The sequence below is a fragment of the Candoia aspera genome, chromosome 10 (genome assembly GCF_035149785.1).
Source record: "Candoia aspera isolate rCanAsp1 chromosome 10, rCanAsp1.hap2, whole genome shotgun sequence".
NCBI classification, from domain to species: Eukaryota; Metazoa; Chordata; class Lepidosauria; order Squamata; family Boidae; genus Candoia; species Candoia aspera.
Window position 1 is genome coordinate 24,200,579 of NC_086162.1, and position 17,789 is coordinate 24,218,367.

The following is a 17,789-nucleotide window of genomic DNA, read 5'->3' on the forward strand; positions in this document are numbered from 1 at the left end:
TAAGCTGCACCTCACTTGTGAAGCTCATAGTTTCTTTGCTGGGATCTTCTCTCGCACCCATGGCTCCATCTGGAATTGAGAAGGCATTAGAAACCCCAGCCAACCTACCAGATCCATTTGTCTGCATCGGGGCGGGGGGGAGCGAGGGGGCCACAGCTCAGGAGGCTGCAGCATCACCCTCTGGGGGTCCGCAGCCCCTGCACAGAACTGCCCTTTGCCCCCCTGAGCTAACTGGCAGCGCACTGAACATTGGAAGCCCGGTCTGTGGCGGAGACACAGACCCCTCTGCTGTTCTCCTGTCCCTCGAGTCCAGCTTGGTTCTCTGCCAATAAAACCATAGACTGCTGCAACTACCGAGTCGGCGTCATCCTTCTGCAGAGCCAGCGAACGGGAAGCTGTTTCTCCTTCCCAGTGCGGCTCATTCTGGGTTTTTAATGGTCTGCTTTTGGATCGCCGTACCTTTTATTGGTATCTGTCTGCTGCAGGTAGGATGCTGGTAACAAAGACCAGCCTGGCTTATCACACTACACTAAGCCATCGCGGCTGGGACGAACATGGCCAGCGTGAGCAGGTGAATCTTGGCCAAGGAGAGATTTGAACAGTTCTGCTCCAGAGGCTTTGGACCAGCCTGGGGGTGCCCCCTTCCAGCCCTCCTACTCAGGGAGTGTTATATCCGATGCGTTGGTTGCACGAGAACTGATCCAACAGCAGGAGCTCCAGCCACACACGGCTTAGCCACATCACTGGACATCACTGCTCTTTGGCAGACTAACATATACACACAGGCGCACAGAGATACACCTATCAGAGGAGAGAGCATAGATGTGAAGGGAGAAACTGAACATTCTGTTTACTGAGGCTGAATTGTATGTAAGGCGAAGCATAAAACCAGGACAGTGGTGTCCCTTGGTGCTTCCGGCTGAAGCTGCCGAGGCTGGCCAAAGAGGTTAGGCCGGGCAGATGGGGGATTTTCCACTTCCAGCCCTGTCTTGCCAGTTTCCAGGGCAGCACCGAGGCATCTGAGTCCCCTTCCCTGTCACTGGTTATTCTTTGAGGAATCAGTCCCAGAGGGCAGGAAACAGCAGGTCTGAGCAACCAACAGGTCGAGGTCAGGCCACCGTCATTCCGGCACGTAGAGATTGCTGGTGGAATTTGGATCGTCCACTGGCCGCGTCTCTAATACAATGGTGCTGGCAAGGAAGGAGAAGGGAAAGGGGAAAAAATCAGCAGGGGACATGGGAGGAGCATGCTCTGTGGTTGCAGGGTGGCCATGCTAGCTGAGGAGGTGGGGAACAGTGGCCCCAACACAGCCAAAGGCCACAGGATGGAGCAGGTTGTCTCAGAAGGCTGAAGAAAGGAGCCCCACTCGTTCAGCACAGGACCTGCGCAAGGAGGCTCGGAGGAGCAGCCAAGTTCTGAAGGCCACAAGGGGGGGGAAAGGTGCACAGGGGGTAGAAGCACAGAGGTGAGGTCAAAGGTCTTCAAACCTGGAGGCGCCCAGCAGGCGGAAGGTCCACCGCTGATCCTGCAGCTCCTGTGCTACCTGGGAAGAAGCATCGGATCAGGACGAATGGCTACCGAGGCCTCTAAGTGGAGGCAAGCTGAGCCTCCTGCTAAGAATAGTTGGACTTCTGCCTACAAAGCAGGAGTGAGACAAGTAGGGTCCTCTCACTGTTGGCAGGATGAGTACCTCCCTTCCCCCACCTCCGGGGGGAAAAGGTAGAAAGGGGCGGAGCCAGCAGCATCTCACTGCTGAGCAAAGAGAGAATACCACGGATGGGAGAAAGGGTTAGGAACACCTCAGAAGATGCCCACAAAATACGGGGAGAAGAAGGCATCTTGGGCCCTTCTCCCACCACCATCTTTGGCATGAAATCTCAAGAGGACGGGCCACACCACGCTGGAAACGCAACTGCTCCCTCTTTACCTGCCCTGATCCAAGTGGCCGCGTCTGCACACCGTGGCGCCAAAATGCATGCACGCAGTTCTGCACCAGTGCTGGAGACAGAAGAAGCAGAAAAGTCCACGCTCTGCCACCGTGAGCTACTCACTCACCATTTCATAAAAGCCTCCCGGGCACTGGAGATGCCTCCCCACAAAGTGGAATGGGAAGTGAGTTCTTCAGAAGCGGTCTAGCCTCCCTCAGATCAAAGGAAGGCCCAACCCAAACCCACAGCAAGATCGATCCCGTCGCTCCGTACTCCTGACGGGGGAGCCAGCAAGCTCACCCCAAGCACCATCGCAACCAGAGCATCACCGGCAGCATTTGGCAGGCAAGAATGTTAGCTTAGGTCTCTTTCCCCGTCAGGGTAGGAGCTGCTCTGGAGAGACCAACCTGTACCTCCTCTAAGACCCAGAAGGAGCTTCGGATGAGGGAGAGGGCGCACGCTGGAAGAGGAAGACAGACTGAGCAGGGCGGAGAAAAGGAACTCACCAGCTGATTCCACTGCTATGTCAAAGGTGAGTTTCGGTGGGGATCCAAGCAGTTCCCCTTGGGGGCTGACGAACAGGATGCTTCCTGGGAAAGAAACCAAGCGTGTGTTGGCCCCAGCATGAGCTGTCCTCCTCTCAGTGCTGACGAACCAAGAGCCAACTCGCTCCTACTTACTGTCCATCAGAACCATCACCGTCTTGTTATCCAGCTGAGTCACCTGGACGAAGCCAGAGCAGGAAGGCTCTGTGGACAAACGGATTCCTTGTTCAGAACTGTGGCTTGGTATTAATTTAAACTCTGCTTTTAATCCTAAAGGGCTCCAGCTGGAAGATCACCAGCTCAGTGGAGAAGGTGGCTTTTGGGGAAGACAAAGAGGAAATGAGCTGGTACAACTTTTCTACTAAAAGGTGGCTGATAGTAGGTTCTACCTTATTATTGTCCATCTTAAAGAGTGTGCAACAGCAGATACACGGATAGGCCCCTCCAGTATCAAATGAGCAACTAGGTGGTCTGGGGCTTCTCCTGGGATTCAGCTAGTACTCATGAAGGGACACGCTCTACTTTAGAGCACCTTCAGGTGCTGAAACAAACGTAACACGTGTTTGGGCACCGCTTAAGCTTGGCCCCAGTTTCCCTCTCCGCTCTCGCCTGCGCAGCAAAATAAAGGTAAGAGCATCTTGTGTCCCTGGACTTTGTCCATGGGGATGTCAGGCTGGAAGACAGTCACTAGGTCTGCCATTAACAGGGTAACCAGTCACTTCAGCCTGACGCAAATGTGCATGGAGATCAGCACGCTTCTGACTTTCGGAGGAAGAACGGACTAAAGATTGCTGTGCGAAAAGCGGAGCCAACCACTGTGGCGAAGAACGAAGAGCTGGAGCGTAGACCGGCTTTTCAAAGCTCTCCAGACAAAGGAGAGGATGAGAGATCGCCCACAAGTGCTCCGGACAGTTGCTCCTCACAAGGAGACCGCAAGATAATGGTCTCCAGCAGGGGTTTTTAAAGATTTATTAATTCAATTTGTATACCACCCATCTCACTATATTTTCCGCACTGGGAGATGAGGGAATAGCCACCTTGCTCAAACCAGAGTCAGCGCCTTTGAAAGGACACTAAGTTTGCATACTTCCTTCTGTAATCACTTTTGGAAATTGCTGGTTAACTACTTTTCAGCTATTAGAAACTGTTGGATTGACAAATTTGAAAGCACTGGGTGAGTTTGCTTTCAATCCTTAACAAAAGGAAGTTTTAACTACAAGCTTACGGTATTTTTTTAAAAAATCAATAGTAAAAAGTTGATTAAAGCTTTGATTTTAGAAAGCTACGAACAGACTAAGGGTCCAAATAAATTTGAAATAAGATTTTGGAATTAATTATAAAGAATGCTTCCCATGGGAAAATGCTTTTGTTTTGATTTTTTTTCAAAAAAATAAGGTTTTTAAAATTGAGTGCTGGAACTGAAGATTTCATTTAAAGGAGAAGAACACATAAACCTGACTAACAGTCACAGAATGGTGCAAAATGTACTGGAAATATTGAAGGACACTTTTGAAAAATGGAGTCAGAAGTTAATATTAACAATGCCAACAGTGAGTTGAAAGTGGGTTTACAAGTGACAGGCCACAAGAATGACATGGAAAAGGATGTTACGGTGGACATACAGAAGAAAGCGGCTGATGTTTTAATAATTATAAGTGAAATACAGTCAATAAACCAAGAGACTCACCACTTTTGTCGCTGATGAACCAGGAGGTCAGGGAATTGAGGTTAATGACCTGGAACTGCACGGCCTTCCCTGGTGGGGCCTTGCTCACACCAATGCAGACCACCGGATATTCCTCGTCAGGGCTCATCAGCATCTCAAAGACAGGCAGCGAGGAAGGCAGGGGGAAATCAAAATACTACCAAAAGAGCAGAACAGAAGGATTTCCTGAATGGCTTTGATGCATTCTCTCCTTCACAGTGCCATCTGTGCCAAGGGGAGGACCCTGTGCTAATGGCCACTGGTCAGCCCTTCAAGGTAGACCAGACTAGGAAACCAAAGTCAGGCAGGCTAATATTATTTTTATTATGGAACTATTGTAACAGAATCTTGCAAGCCTAATGCACTTCCCCCCTCCCTCCCTTCGCCTTCATGAGAATTAGGGCGGGTCTTGTCTGAGACGCTTTCTCACCTTACAGTTCTGGTCTGGACTCTGGTTTCTTTGATCTATCCCCAAGGTTATTCCTTCTGTCCATTACACCACCACTGCCCCCTGCCTATAAACAGCTGCCTACTAGATCAGTGGCAGTAATTAAGTGCCAGGTTTTTGTTCCACTGGTAGAAAGCAGTCTGCAAGGAAACCAAAGCCAACATTTGCAGTCTTGGGCAGCAAGAAATAAGATCAAAGCCTCGACTTGAAGAGGAAGCATATTCAAGCACAGGAGGAGAATTATGCCGCTGTTGCTTCTCTGCACTGGGAATTCTGTTCCTTCACAGATGCCCAAGATGCTGTCCCCTGCATGCATTTTTGCCCTGGGGAAAACACCCAGCTTGGTGGCAAGGGCCAAAATGCAGGAAAGCCCTCCTTGAAAGTGGTCTATTCTTACTGTAAAATTCAACCTATCCAAGGATCAAAACACAGCATGTCTTCAGCTATCACCCAGAATGAACAAACATCCAGTCCCGGAAGTTTGGAAAACCCCTGGCCTCCAAAAACAGTTTCAATAATGAATCAGCAAGAGATGTTCAGAGGGAATGCCCAGGGTGGGTGGAGCAGAGGTGTTCCATGCTGCTTGGCACCAACCTATGTCTGTCTTGGCATTGCACCCAGCGCACTAAATTACAGGCAAGGTGGCCTAGCCAACCAGGCTATAAAACACACCACCTGGCTGTTTCTTCCTTGGGATGCCCACCTTGACCCTGGCAAGAAGATGCTCCATCTGGCAGAGGGGGCAGCTCTTACCTTGACCAGCATGAATTTCTGCATGGGTTCATACCATTGCAACAGTACCACCCCCGTCTCCAGTGCTCCGCAGAGGAAGTGGCAACTGTTCTGGGTGTTCCTGGCTGCAAGGAAAGGGGAACGTGCTGTATTGGACGCTATGCAGGGCAACCGAGGGGGGGGGTGCCAGCCACAGGGACCACCCCTGTGCCTAGGAGTGGCATTCAAAGCACCTGTACAACATTTCTGGCATCCTTTAGTGTCAGGGATCTTGGTGGTGATGACATTTTTCCTAGGGGGAAGGAAGAAAGGGAAAGATCAGGTGATTGTGGGAGGGGAGCAGGATTCCTTTTAGATTTGTCCTATAGTTCCGATGGCTGTGAGCTCCGGTCCACCCAGGATGTTTTAGGAGGACACGGCACCGTCGGCTTAAGATGAACAAGGCCAAAGAAGCTTGTTGAGAATATGGTGGCCTCCTGCTAAGGATCCATAACCATGCTGAGTTTTTCTTCTTTCTTGCATCCATCCTTTTTTCCCCTTAAAACCTTTCGGTCTCCCTGTGTCCAGCTCCATCCACAAGGAACCATACAGTTCATTCCTGCATTCCTCATTTTCTTTTTACCATCCCCAAAAGCATAAGTTAAGGCTGCCGTTCTTTCTTTTGAAACCCCACAGAGTTGTCCGCGTTTCCCCCGCTGACTTCTTAACTGCAAACTGTCCCCTTGCCTGCAGAAATCTAGCAGGGGTAAGTTCTTCCAAGGAACAGAGTGAGAAAATAACCTGTTGAACGTTCTGCCAGCCAGGCTGCGGTTAAAGACCTCTGCCAGACAAAGAGATCGGCAATTCTCAAATCTTCATGAATAGTGAAGAATTAAGGAAGGGGTGAGAACAGACACCTTTCCGGTGAAGGGGTTACCTCGGTAATAGCCTGTGGGGAGAAAGGGATACCCCAAGGCGTTGGTCTCTCTTGCTCTGCTCATGCAGACCCGGTAAATTGTGGGAGAAGAGCTGGGGAGACTTGCCTGAACAGAAGGGAAAAGAAAATGGATCAGGGTTAATTGGCTATGCTGGGCATTAACTATCAGGGATACCTGGCATAAACTATCAGGGACTTTGTTCGGGCCCTGTGACTTTGATTTGCAAGACTATTTATTGGGTCTGTATTTCCATTATAGGGAAAAGGAGCTGCCACAAACCCTTTTTAAAGTCCTTAGTAATGTGTGCTGGGGTTGTTTTACTAGAATTCCACTTTGTCCTTCAAATCCTCTTTGCCCCTTCCCACTCTCTTGGGTACTGATTTTTATTTCAGGTGCTTACAGTCTTTCAATTCCTGCTTTCTCAGGATGACTTTTAAAAAGTAAGGTGAAAAGAGGAAAAAAAAATATTAAGAATAAAAAGAGGAAACCGTATTTTAACAACTTGGCCTCCAGATATTAGCCAATTGCTCAAATTATTACCACTTCCTGAATTTTGCAGATAAAACTGTTGTTAAAAGGCCAAGAACATAAAAAACACTATAATCAGCAATCTAAGTCAGCGCCTTAATTTTATCTCCATGAGGGTTCCAGGCAGTTGGGAAGGACCAACATGACCTGGGAACAGCGACACGAAGTTCAGATGGCCAACAAGGGGTTGCCAATAAAAAGCACAGGAGCAGGTCAGAGAAGGCATATGCCACCACCACCCCCGGCTAGGGAAATTAGAACTGCTGGTCGTGATGGCTGAGCTTATGGGAGTTGTAGTCAGCATATCAGGGTGGTGTTGGGGTGGGGATGCCGGGGGTTGGTTTCTTCCAGCCTTGAATTCAAAAATTTCAATATGGGCTAAAGGTCTGAGAGCTACAGATAAAAGCGGCTATAAGCGCCTGTCCACCATCATTCTGATCTCTGCAGAATCTCATGTCATCGCTTCCGCATCTCCACAAAGCCTTTTTCCCCGCTGTACCCCACATTTACTTTTCTCTTGGGGCCTCCAACATCCGACTCTCTACTTCCTTCCCTTCCTCCCTGCTTCAGAACAGCTGGGTTCAGACAACGGACAGAGTCAGATCAACTGAACTCTAGCAGCAGTACTTACAGAACACGATTAGTGTCAACTGTGGCTGGTGTTTTTGTGGTTTACCTGGTTGTCTGTGCCTACTGGATCTGCTCAGGGTATGCGTCAATACACTGCAAACCCAAAAGGCAGGTTGCTTCCCTAACCAGGTTAAATGCGTGTTGTGTGAACACAACCCCCGGGGGACCAACTTACCGGAAAGTGACATGAGGACATTTCCTATGCAGTACACCCACATTGTTCGGCTGTGGTAGAGCTTGAGAAAGGGAAGGGGACAAAAAAGGAGGGAAGGGTGACGTTCTTTAAGGCAGGACAGAACATGAATTCTCTGCCCTCTCCCTTTTCAGTTCCGTCTTTCAGACCCATTCCTGCCCCCGGTCAGTCTCACCAGCTCCAGAGCAGGTTCTGCCTCACTCCGGTTCAGGGCAAAGATTCCTTCTTCGGCACCCAGAATTAAATGCAGCTCTGCAGAGCAGGGAGGGAATTCAAGGGAGGGAATTCAAGATCTCCATTGAGTGATTGATTGATTACGTGCCCTCAAGTGGGTGTCCCCTCTTAGCGACCACATAGATAGATTCTCCCTATGACTCTCCGTCCCTAACTTGGTCCATCAGATCTTCCAATGGCGCACGTGGCCACCAGGGACACACGCTTTGTGTTCGCCACCCAGAATCGCTTATGCGAGATGGGTGGCCGTATAAATCAAATGCGATTTGTTAAGTAGTCAATTCATTCTCTGGGCAGCATCAAAACAAAGGGAAGTGAAATGAAATGCTTGCCAGATGCAAGACGCTGCAATTGAATAAAGGGCACCCTGACCAAATCGTTATTCTAAACCCCTCGTAAGAAAGGTATGAAGACAACCACATCAGACTGGGGAAGATGAGGTGGTGAAGAGCACAAAGAACGTATCCCGCCAGCCTTTCTAGGGAAGCCGAGCCGCAGCTGGGGTGCCGCCACACAAAAAGAGCCCTTCTCCATAGTAGTCGCCCCCGAGATGTTCAGAAGAGGCAGTCTTGGGTGGAGGGGCCATTTCCAGATGGTTTTGGGGAAGAAGCCTTACGAGAAGTGCCCGGCAGTCACCCAGCAAGAGCGGACTTCCACCCTCTTTTGCGCCGGGGACTCTTGGGGAAGAGAGCCATCACCTGGACCGGATTCTGCCCCGGGGCAGTCGATGCAGCCCTGACCCCCCCGGCCCCAGTTCCTCTCCCAGTTCCGCCCCAGCCGTACCATTGGTATTTGGATGGGTCCAAGCGGTGGCAGAGGTGAGGTGCAAGGGGCACTCGTTGAACACCTTCTTGAAGAGGGTCCTGTCCTGGAGAGGAGAAGCAGGCAACAGCCACCCATGAAAGGCAGCCCCGGGGAGAAGCAGGTGAGCATCCTGGCCCTTGTAGGACCTCTCTCGCCTCCTGATAGTACCTCTTCCCCTTTTAATTTTGCCCTCATGTTAGAAATAGTCTTCTGGGAAGTGAGGGAGGAGGAAGGAGGAGGGGAGGAAGAGGAGGAGGTCCACCTCTATCCTCTGTTTTCTGGAAGGAGATTCTTTGAGAATTGTTTGGTGTCCACGGGAGGGAGAGGACTTCCTGGCCTGCTGCATTTTGGTTCCAAGGAAAATGCAAGCTAGCTAGCTATGTATGTATGTATGTATGTATGTTTCAAATTTCTATTCTCTCCCTAGAAGGCGCATTAAAAAAAAAAAGTTGCAGGCCTTTCTGGGCTTATTTGTTGGAGAAGTCAAGGAGCGAAGGAAAGGGTCATCCCTATTTTAATCCGAGGAGGGCGGTGGAATGTTTCGGTCAACGGCAGATTAGCCAGGGATGGAGGCTGGACGCCCTTACCGGCTTCTGTTTCTTCTCCGGCTTCGGAGGAAGGCTGGGCGGCCTGTCATCCGGGGGATCCGATCGCAGTTCTGGGACTGCGGGGGAGCAAGGGAACAGTCAGCGTCCCGCCCCACCAAATCCTGCTGCAAGAATGTTCCCCCCAGCTCTTAGCTCAGGACAAAGATCTTTCTTACCCAGCAGCAAAACTGAGCTTCAAAAACAAAACAAAAAAACACCTCCGGGCTCTCCAAATTCAGGTTCGGTCATACGGATTAGTTGCATCAAGTCTTATATTAATATTAAAAGGTGCCAGGATAAGATCTTATTTCCCCTTTTGAATTTTATACTTTATATTCGATAATTGTATTTGTATTTATATGCTTTTATATCCATTTTTATCCTTTGTAAGCCACCCAGGGTCGTCGGGTACGACATGGGCGGCAGAGAAATTTAATAAATAAATAAATAGAAGACATTAAAAGACTTTAAAATATTAAAATACCTTGGAACAGGGAAGTCCTCTCATTCCTGGGAACAAGCTTTGTAGGGGTTATATTAATATAGCCCCTACAAGGCTTGTTCCCAGGAATGAGAGGACTTCCCCGTTCCAAGGTATTTTTCCTTTATTCTGCAGGATAGTCAGGAGGGGATCTGGAGGGCACCAAAAGCGAGGGGAGGGGGAATTTCTGATTATTTCTAAGAGACCACCCATCACTCTGTAGATGGGTGGGTCTACAGTTCCCAAAATTCCCAGCTAATGCACTCTAATCCTCACCATCCCCAGCCAGAGGGCTGTGAATTGGAAAAGGCTGGTGTAATCTCTGGTGGCCACAAGAGAGGTTGGGCCAAGCAGCTTAAGGGGAAATTACACTGCCAACATAGCAATTTGGGAATGTTCAATGTGCTGCACATCCATTGCCCAGGGGTAGGAAGGTAACTCTAGACTTGAATGTTGACTCTTCCAATGCGGTTTGGCTTTCCCAGATAGGACTGAAATCAATCCCCCCTCCAGCTTGATGAAATATAGTCCTGTAAGATGAATTAGGTGATATTCTAATTCATCATTTCTCAGCCGTGGCAGCTGGAAGATGTGTGGACTCCAACTCCCAGAATTCCCCAGCCAGCAGGGCTGGCTGGGGAATTCTGGGAGTTGAAGTCCACACATCTTCCAGCTGCCAAGGTTGAGAAACATTGCTCTAATTCAAATGGATATATTACCCTTGTGGGAAAGCATTTGCAAGGCTCAGATTTCAGCTACCGGCAGCTTCTGTTCCGGAGGCTGGGCGTGACCCAGCTGAGAATTCCATACAGCATTTGATCATCCTCATTCAGGATAGATTTTAGCTAGAGGCCCTTTTCTCTTTTTAAATTAGGGATGTGGCTGGGCAGATCTTCAGACCGACCATTTTCTCAAAAACTAGTACCGGATGTAGGCTTGTAGTCCTGATCTTTTAGGCACACAAGGGACATTTTAATCTGCAGCTCGTTTAAATGAGCATGTCTGGCCTACAAACTTGGTTTGGCTAAGGACAGAAGCACAGTTGTTACCAGCCAATCCTGCAAGAGGCAATATGATCTTCCCCATATTTCAGCAACGAAGGGGGCAACTCTATTTCTGAGGTGTGATTTCCTGTGCCATCCCCTGGCAAACCAGACAGACAAAACTCTGGGGCAGCCTTAACTTGCTGATGTTGTGAGGGACTACAGTTCCCACCCAACGTGGCTGGTGTGCTGAGCTTTGAGGGGACCCGTGTTGCAAACTTTCCACATTCACCTAAATACTGACAGTTGATCCCACACGTCCACCCAGATCCACTGGGTCCATATGAACCCCATCTGCCCCAGTCCTGCTGGCTGGAGATGATAGGTGTTATAGTCCAACAGTTCTAGAGGGCTTCGGATTGAAGAAAGCATCTTTAAATCCAGAAGTCCAAACCAAATGCCCCTGGTGCTTCAAAGGACATTGGCGTTTAATATTCAGGTTTCTAGAAGTGGGCGATCAGGGAAGAGCTGCTAATGAACAGAATCAAAACAGATCTGGAAGGATCATCCTTCCTTCTCTGGTGTTGCACCATGGAAAATCCCTTCAGCATGGCTAGGATCTGCATTTGAAGCGTGTCCCAGACTGGGAGCGTCTCCTTCCTTCTCTTGACTCCGGTCCCTCCATTTTCTTGGGGAATTCCATACCTGATTTGGCGGTGAGCTGGGAGGCCTGGGCTTTCCCCGGATCACTTTGCAGAGAGGTCCAGCTCATGACAGGTCCACTGGAGCACCGACCCCGGATTAGGGATTTGGTGGGAAAGTAATCACAGGATCGACCCACCACAGTTTCGTCTGATAAGAGCCAAAGTTTGGGCTGCAAGGAGAGAAACCAGCGTGCACGCAATTCATCTGTCAGCAGGAAAAGCGAGGGTGGCCGAGTGGCAGCCCGTGGGCCAAATCCGCCCCACCCGTGGAAGAGTGTGAATAGGAGAAGCAGAGCTCTGGACCCTGGCTGCTCACTGGCCCTTTTCATTTGGAAGAAGCGGACTCTTGTCTTAGTGCATCTGCACCCTCAAGAACAGAGGGGAGAGTTATAACTTACTTCGTTCCTACAAGTAGTTTACCTTGGGAGGTAGTGGGGGTGGGAGGCCAGAAGACAGAGTGTCCCTGGAAGGAAAGATAACAGACTAAGTTCAAAAACAGGGTGGGGAGGGGATTTTGTTGCCTGTTTTCTACACACACACACACACACACACACACAATTGTTCTAGCAAGACATCTCATTATGGTTTGCTGTGAAAAGCCATCACGGGTCTCACCGAGCCACTCCTGGGAAGCTAAGCCCCCTCCGAGCAGGACGGAGAACGAAGATTGACTAGTTGAGACCAGCTCCTCGCTGGATCTGGACAGCAGTCTCTTCCAGCTCTTGGCTAAACGACCGTGTGGGCCAGTTATATCACCTCATACTTTAAAATTCTAGGAGAAATTGTTACCTGATTAGGTCTGGTCTGCTGGGGCTGGAAGGAAGAGGAGAAAAGAAAGGATTTAGGGCAGGAAGAACCGCCAGGTGGGGTTACACTCAGGGAGTTAAGCTGCCCTTGGGAGGCACCACCCCCTCGCCATTTTTCTGAGCCCTCTGTTGAAGTTCTGCCATTGTAAAACCCCACTGCAGTGTTTCTCTCAACCTTGGCACCTCGAAGAGGTGTGGCTGGGGAATTCCGGGAGTTGAAGTCCACCCATCTTCAAGTTGCCACGGTTGAGAAACACTGCTCTAAGCCACTGAAACATGCCTATCTGCGTGTCTGGGTATGTTTGTGGATGCGCGAGGGTATCCAGACAGGGATTGTCCACTTGCAGATTTAGAGAAAGTGCACGATTAAATAAACAAGGTTGAATTATGGAACTGTAACAAATGGTAAGCAACGATGACATGACTTACATATCCACATCGTCGTAATCATCGGAGTCCTCTGCATCCTTCCTGCAAAGGTCAGGAAAACAAAGCTGGGCTGAGTTGCAGTTTACTGCCACGCAGGAAAATTCATCTCTCTTTCAGGTCCAAGCAGCCACAAGGGAGCTGGTCACCAAGGCCCCTTCCTAGCCCCCTCACCTGCTGCTGAATTCAGAGCCACAGAGGGTGTTGTCCACAGCAGTACTGTAGCCTGGGTCGAGCGTGACCTCCTGCAGAAGAAGGCAGAGACTTTGAGATTTCGGGCTTTGCAAGTCCACCAGCCTAAGGAAAGCGATGTGTCATGACCTCGTTGCAAGGCACAAAGAGCCTCACAACGTAGACCATGATCATCAAGGAATAGAGGAAGAAGATAATTAAACCAGGGATTAAAACAAGCACCCAAAGCACCCACACCCATGGACCTATATACAGCTGAAAAGAAGGACATTGGATGAGCAGAGATAAGCCGCACCTGGTGCCCTGGAGGACACACCAGAATCGAGAGGACAAGAGAAGACACCGGGACAACGCCCATGCAGCAATCAAGGACCCCATCAAGAGGGATTGGGACAATAGAGGGTGGAGGAGCCCGGGGCCATACAAGAGGGTACAAAATGGGCACCTCCACATTACACCCCCCGTTCCCGTTTTTCGTTCTGTCAGCTACCTTTCCAATAAACCAGAAATCCTTAATACCCATTAAGTGAGTCTGTGCCTTATTGCGAAGCGAGACTGACCCTGATATAAAAATGGGAACCGCAAAAAAATTTTTTACCTAGCACCTATCCAACAAGCTTGTGAGGGACCCAGCTAGGTATGGAAACTCACGGAGCGAGGCAGCGCAACCCCTCAGCACCTGGCGACGAAGCCCCGCTCCCCTCGGGCGGGATGTGGCTGAGGTCTGGGCGGTGTAACGCCCTGGTAAGTATGGGATCCAGCTCGGGGGAAGCGGAGCTCGGCTCCAGGAGCCCACCCAATGGAGAACGTCCCGCCCCCCCACCCAGGCGACGGGTCGACTGACTTGCGAGGAGACCCAGAGAGAGACACAGATACCGCAAGAGGACTGGAGACAATCCGACCCGCAGCAGCCCCCGTGGAGCACGCTGCACGGCCCAGAGGGGACCGGGAGCCAAACCAGAACGGCTGCCAAGGACTGACGGGGACCCCTCCAAACTCTCATTTTTCCTAACGAACGCGAGGTACTACCTCGAGGAATGGGGTCCCTGCTTCAGAACTGAAAGGGGCAAAGTGAATGCCCTGGCCATAAAGCTAAAAGGTCGGGCCGCCGATTGGTACGTCCAGCTGTGCCAATCAGGCGCCCGGGCGCTGCAGGACAGCACAGAATTCCTGCAGGCGCTGGAGCTGCACTTCAGGGACCCCCTGGAGCAAGAAAAAGCTAAAAGGGCGCTGAAAACACTCAGACAAAGCCAGCGCTCCATGGCAGAGTATGCCATGGAGTTTCAAGCCCTAGCTGGAAAAGTGGACACCTGGTCTCAATCGACTCTGATTGAGAAATTCAAACAAGGACTTAACTTAAACGTTCTCCGGTGGGCACTCTGCCGCAACAATCCCAACTCCCTGACTGAATGGATCCGGCTGGCGGGGGAAGCAGAGGACGCCCACGGCACATTCCTCCACTCCAAGAAGGAAGCGCAGCAGACGGAGGCAGCGAGACCCCCACGCACAGCTGCAAGGCAGGGGAAGGCGAGACCCCAACCATGGAAGGAGGAACGGGACCGATGCTTCGCCAAAGGGCAGTGCTTCACGTGCGGCAAGGAAGACCATAAGGCAGCAGCATGCCCCAAAGCGACACCCAGAGAGAGCACGAGGAGGGCACCAACCGCACCAACCCCAGCGCCAAGAAAGCGACCAGCAGCGAAGGGGGAGTACCGAGCCAGACACTTCCCCTACAGCTCAGAGGAGGAGGGAAGCAATCCCGACGAGCCGACGGGAAACAACAACCACCTGGCCTAAGGGGCGCCGAAGGACAGGTGGAGAACAGTGACAGGCGCAACGACAAAGGGGTGAGTGAGGAATGCCCCACCCTCTATGTCCATGTCACCCTCACCCATGGGGATAAGACTGAAAAGGTCTGGGCACTAATTGACTCTGGCTGCTCCAAAAGCCTAATGCACCCAGACCTGGCAGCCGCGCTTAACCTCCGCTGCTATCCACTTCAGCACCATTTGGTGTTCATGCAGCTCGACGGATCTGCAGCGGGAGGGGGCCCGGTCACCCAATACACCGGAGAAACCGCGCTAAGGCTCGGCAGCCACGAGGAAAAATTGGCTTTCATCGTGGCACCGGTGGGGCAACCCCTACTCATACTAGGGATCCCATGGCTCGTGCAGCAAAACCCAGTCATCAACTGGAAAACCAGAGAGATTAAGTTTGCTGACGGGCGTTATCAAGCACCTTCAGGGAACAGGGTCCCCTGAGCAGCCATGGGGGGGGCGATGACGACTGCAGAGCACAGAGAAACGGCACTACCAGAGGGACTGCCAACCAAATATGTGGACTTCGCCGACGTCTTCGGCAAGAAAGAGACGGACAAACTCCCCCCCCACAGGAAAACGGACTGTACCATTGAACTGGTCCCGGGGGTACCCCTACCCAAACCCAAAATATATGCCATGACCCAGCGGGAGCTGGCAGCATTAAGGGACTTTGTGGACAAAAACTTGGCAAGAGGTTTTATCGAGCCTGCAAACTCTCCAGTGGGAGTGCCAGTCCTCTTTCGTGAGAAAAAGGACGGGTCACTGCGGCTCTGTACAGATTACCGCAGATTAAACGCAGCAAGCATTTCAAATAAATACCCCCTACCCTTAATAAAGGACATCTTGTTCCACCTGACAAAGGGTAAGGTATTCTCTAAACTGGACATAAGGGAAGCCTATTACCGCATTCGGATACGGGAGGGGGATGAGTGGAAAACTGCTTTCAACTGCCCATTGGGGGCGTTTCAATATAAGGTGCTCCCATTCGGACTGGCAGGAGCACCAGGGGTATTCATGCAGTTAATTAATGAGGTCCTGCGTGACCACCTTTTTAAGGGGGTTTTGGTTTACCTCGACGATGTATTAATCTACACGGAAACGGAACGTGAGCACGGACGCTTGGTAAAAGAAGTGCTCAGGAAACTCCGCAAGGCAGAGCTGTTTGCCAAGCTCTCCAAGTGCGAGTTTCACAAGAAACAAATTGACTATCTAGGGTATAGGATTTCAGCTAAAGGAATAGAAATGGACCCAAGCAAGGTCCAAGCCATACTGGCGTGGGAGTGCCCACGCACGAGGAGACAACTCCAAAACCTCCTCGGATTCACCAATTTTTACAGGGGGTTCACCCCAAGGCTGGCAGAGATTATTTTACCCCTAACTAACCTACTTAAGACTAAGGGCTTGGGGGACACGCGCAAATCAAGAAACCCGGGGGCGCTACTAAACTGGACAGCTGATTGTCAAACGGCATTCGAGAGACTAAAAAACCTCTTTACAGCTGAGCCAGTGCTACAACACCCCGACCCCACCAAGCCTTTTGTGGTGCAGGCAGATGCCTCCGACTTTTCCATCGGAGCCATCCTGCTTCAAAAGGACTCCGACAACCACCTAAAACCCTGCGCCTACCTTTCCCGCAAATTCTCCGAAACAGAGCGGAGATGGCATGTATGGGAAAAGGAGGCGTTCGCAGTAAAGACAGCTCTGGAAACGTGGAGGCACCTGCTGGAAGGGGCCACCTGCCCCTTCGAGGTCTGGACGGACCACAAGAACCTGGAGGCACTCAGCACGCCAAAACGGCTCAGCCCGAAGCAGGTGCGTTGGGCTCAGTTCTTCAGCCGGTTCAATTTCACGCTGAAGTTCATACCGGGCAAGAAGAACTTTCTGGCGGATGCCCTCTCCCGACAACCACAGGACGACACGCAAGCCTCCGACATCGTGGGGACAGTATGGACCGAGAAACAGCTGGGCTGCCCAGCTGTCACGCGCAGCCAAACAAGGAATCAACGCACACCAGCACGAACGACGGGAAACGATCGGAGCCGGCGTTCAATTTCACCGAACTGGCAACAAAGACTCACACAAGCACTACAAACAGATACATGGTTGCAAAACAACCGACACCATGTATCTTTTAAAGACAGCATCGCCTGGAAAGGGAAAGCCTTGTACGTGCCAGAATCACTGCGGGGGGAAATCTTACACAGATCGCACGATGACAAGACTGCGGGACATTTTGGGTTCGTAAAAACCCTGCACCTAACAAGGAGGCAATTTTGGTGGCCAAACCTGAGAAAAGACGTGAAAGACTACGTGGCCAACTGCCCCACATGTGCCACCACCAAACGGAAAGGGGGGAAACCCCAAGGGCTGTTACAGCCAGTAGCCAGCCCCTCCCGCCCATGGGAAGAAATTTCCATGGATTTTATTGTGGACCTCCCACCCAGCCAAAGGAAAACAGTGATATGGGTGGTAAAATACTATTTCTCAAAGCAGGCACACTTCATCCCGTGCGCAACCATCCCCTTCGCACAACAACTGGCACGCTTGTTCCTGACACACATATACAGGATACACGGCACCCCCTGCAGGTTGGTGACCAACAGAGGCACACAGTTCACGTCAAAATTTTGGCGGGAATTTTTAAAACTAATCGGGACTAAGCAAGCACTGTCCACTGCGTGGCATCCACACACGGACGGATCTACAGAGATCCTAAACTCAACACTTGAACAGTTCCTGAGGGCATTCATAAACTACCAACAGGACAACTGGGTAGACCTACTACCTTTTGCAGAGGTAGCCTATAATAATGCGGTACACCAGAGCACTGGCCACACCCCATTTAAGGTGGTCTATGGAAGAGACTTTGTACCAATACCAGAACTACCTCAACCAGAGGCCCCACCCTGCTCACCAGACGACTGGGCGGCACAGCTGGCAACAACCTGGCCAATCATCCGAACGGCCCTAGCAGACACACAAACCACGTACAAAAAATATGCGGACAACCACAGGGCAGAGGCACCGAACTACAAAGTGGGAGATAGGGTCTACCTCTCCACTAAGTTCATAAAAACCTCACAACCCTCAAAGAAACTGGCACCGAAATTCATCGGACCCTTCAAA

General features: G+C 50.8%; 1 protein-coding gene across 1 annotated transcript in view; it reads right to left on the bottom strand.

The window, feature by feature from the left end:
• Positions 1-810: 810 nt before the first annotated feature.
• The window catches only part of MAP4K1 (mitogen-activated protein kinase kinase kinase kinase 1), a 37,471-nt gene continuing 20,492 nt past the window's right edge, over positions 811-17,789 (bottom strand). The window contains exons 15-32 of the mRNA XM_063312620.1: positions 12,826-12,896; positions 12,655-12,762; positions 12,209-12,232; positions 11,840-11,882; positions 11,421-11,589; positions 9,252-9,328; positions 8,644-8,728; positions 7,802-7,878; positions 7,609-7,669; positions 6,275-6,380; positions 5,592-5,650; positions 5,380-5,483; positions 4,161-4,335; positions 2,609-2,677; positions 2,435-2,518; positions 1,928-1,998; positions 1,488-1,543; positions 811-1,190 (exon numbers count right to left, since the gene is read on the bottom strand). Of these exons, the coding sequence (XP_063168690.1) occupies positions 1,121-1,190; positions 1,488-1,543; positions 1,928-1,998; positions 2,435-2,518; positions 2,609-2,677; positions 4,161-4,335; positions 5,380-5,483; positions 5,592-5,650; positions 6,275-6,380; positions 7,609-7,669; positions 7,802-7,878; positions 8,644-8,728; positions 9,252-9,328; positions 11,421-11,589; positions 11,840-11,882; positions 12,209-12,232; positions 12,655-12,762; positions 12,826-12,896 (1,509 nt within the window). The 3' untranslated portion in view covers positions 811-1,120. The remainder of the gene's footprint in view (positions 1,191-1,487; positions 1,544-1,927; positions 1,999-2,434; positions 2,519-2,608; positions 2,678-4,160; positions 4,336-5,379; positions 5,484-5,591; positions 5,651-6,274; positions 6,381-7,608; positions 7,670-7,801; positions 7,879-8,643; positions 8,729-9,251; positions 9,329-11,420; positions 11,590-11,839; positions 11,883-12,208; positions 12,233-12,654; positions 12,763-12,825; positions 12,897-17,789) is intronic.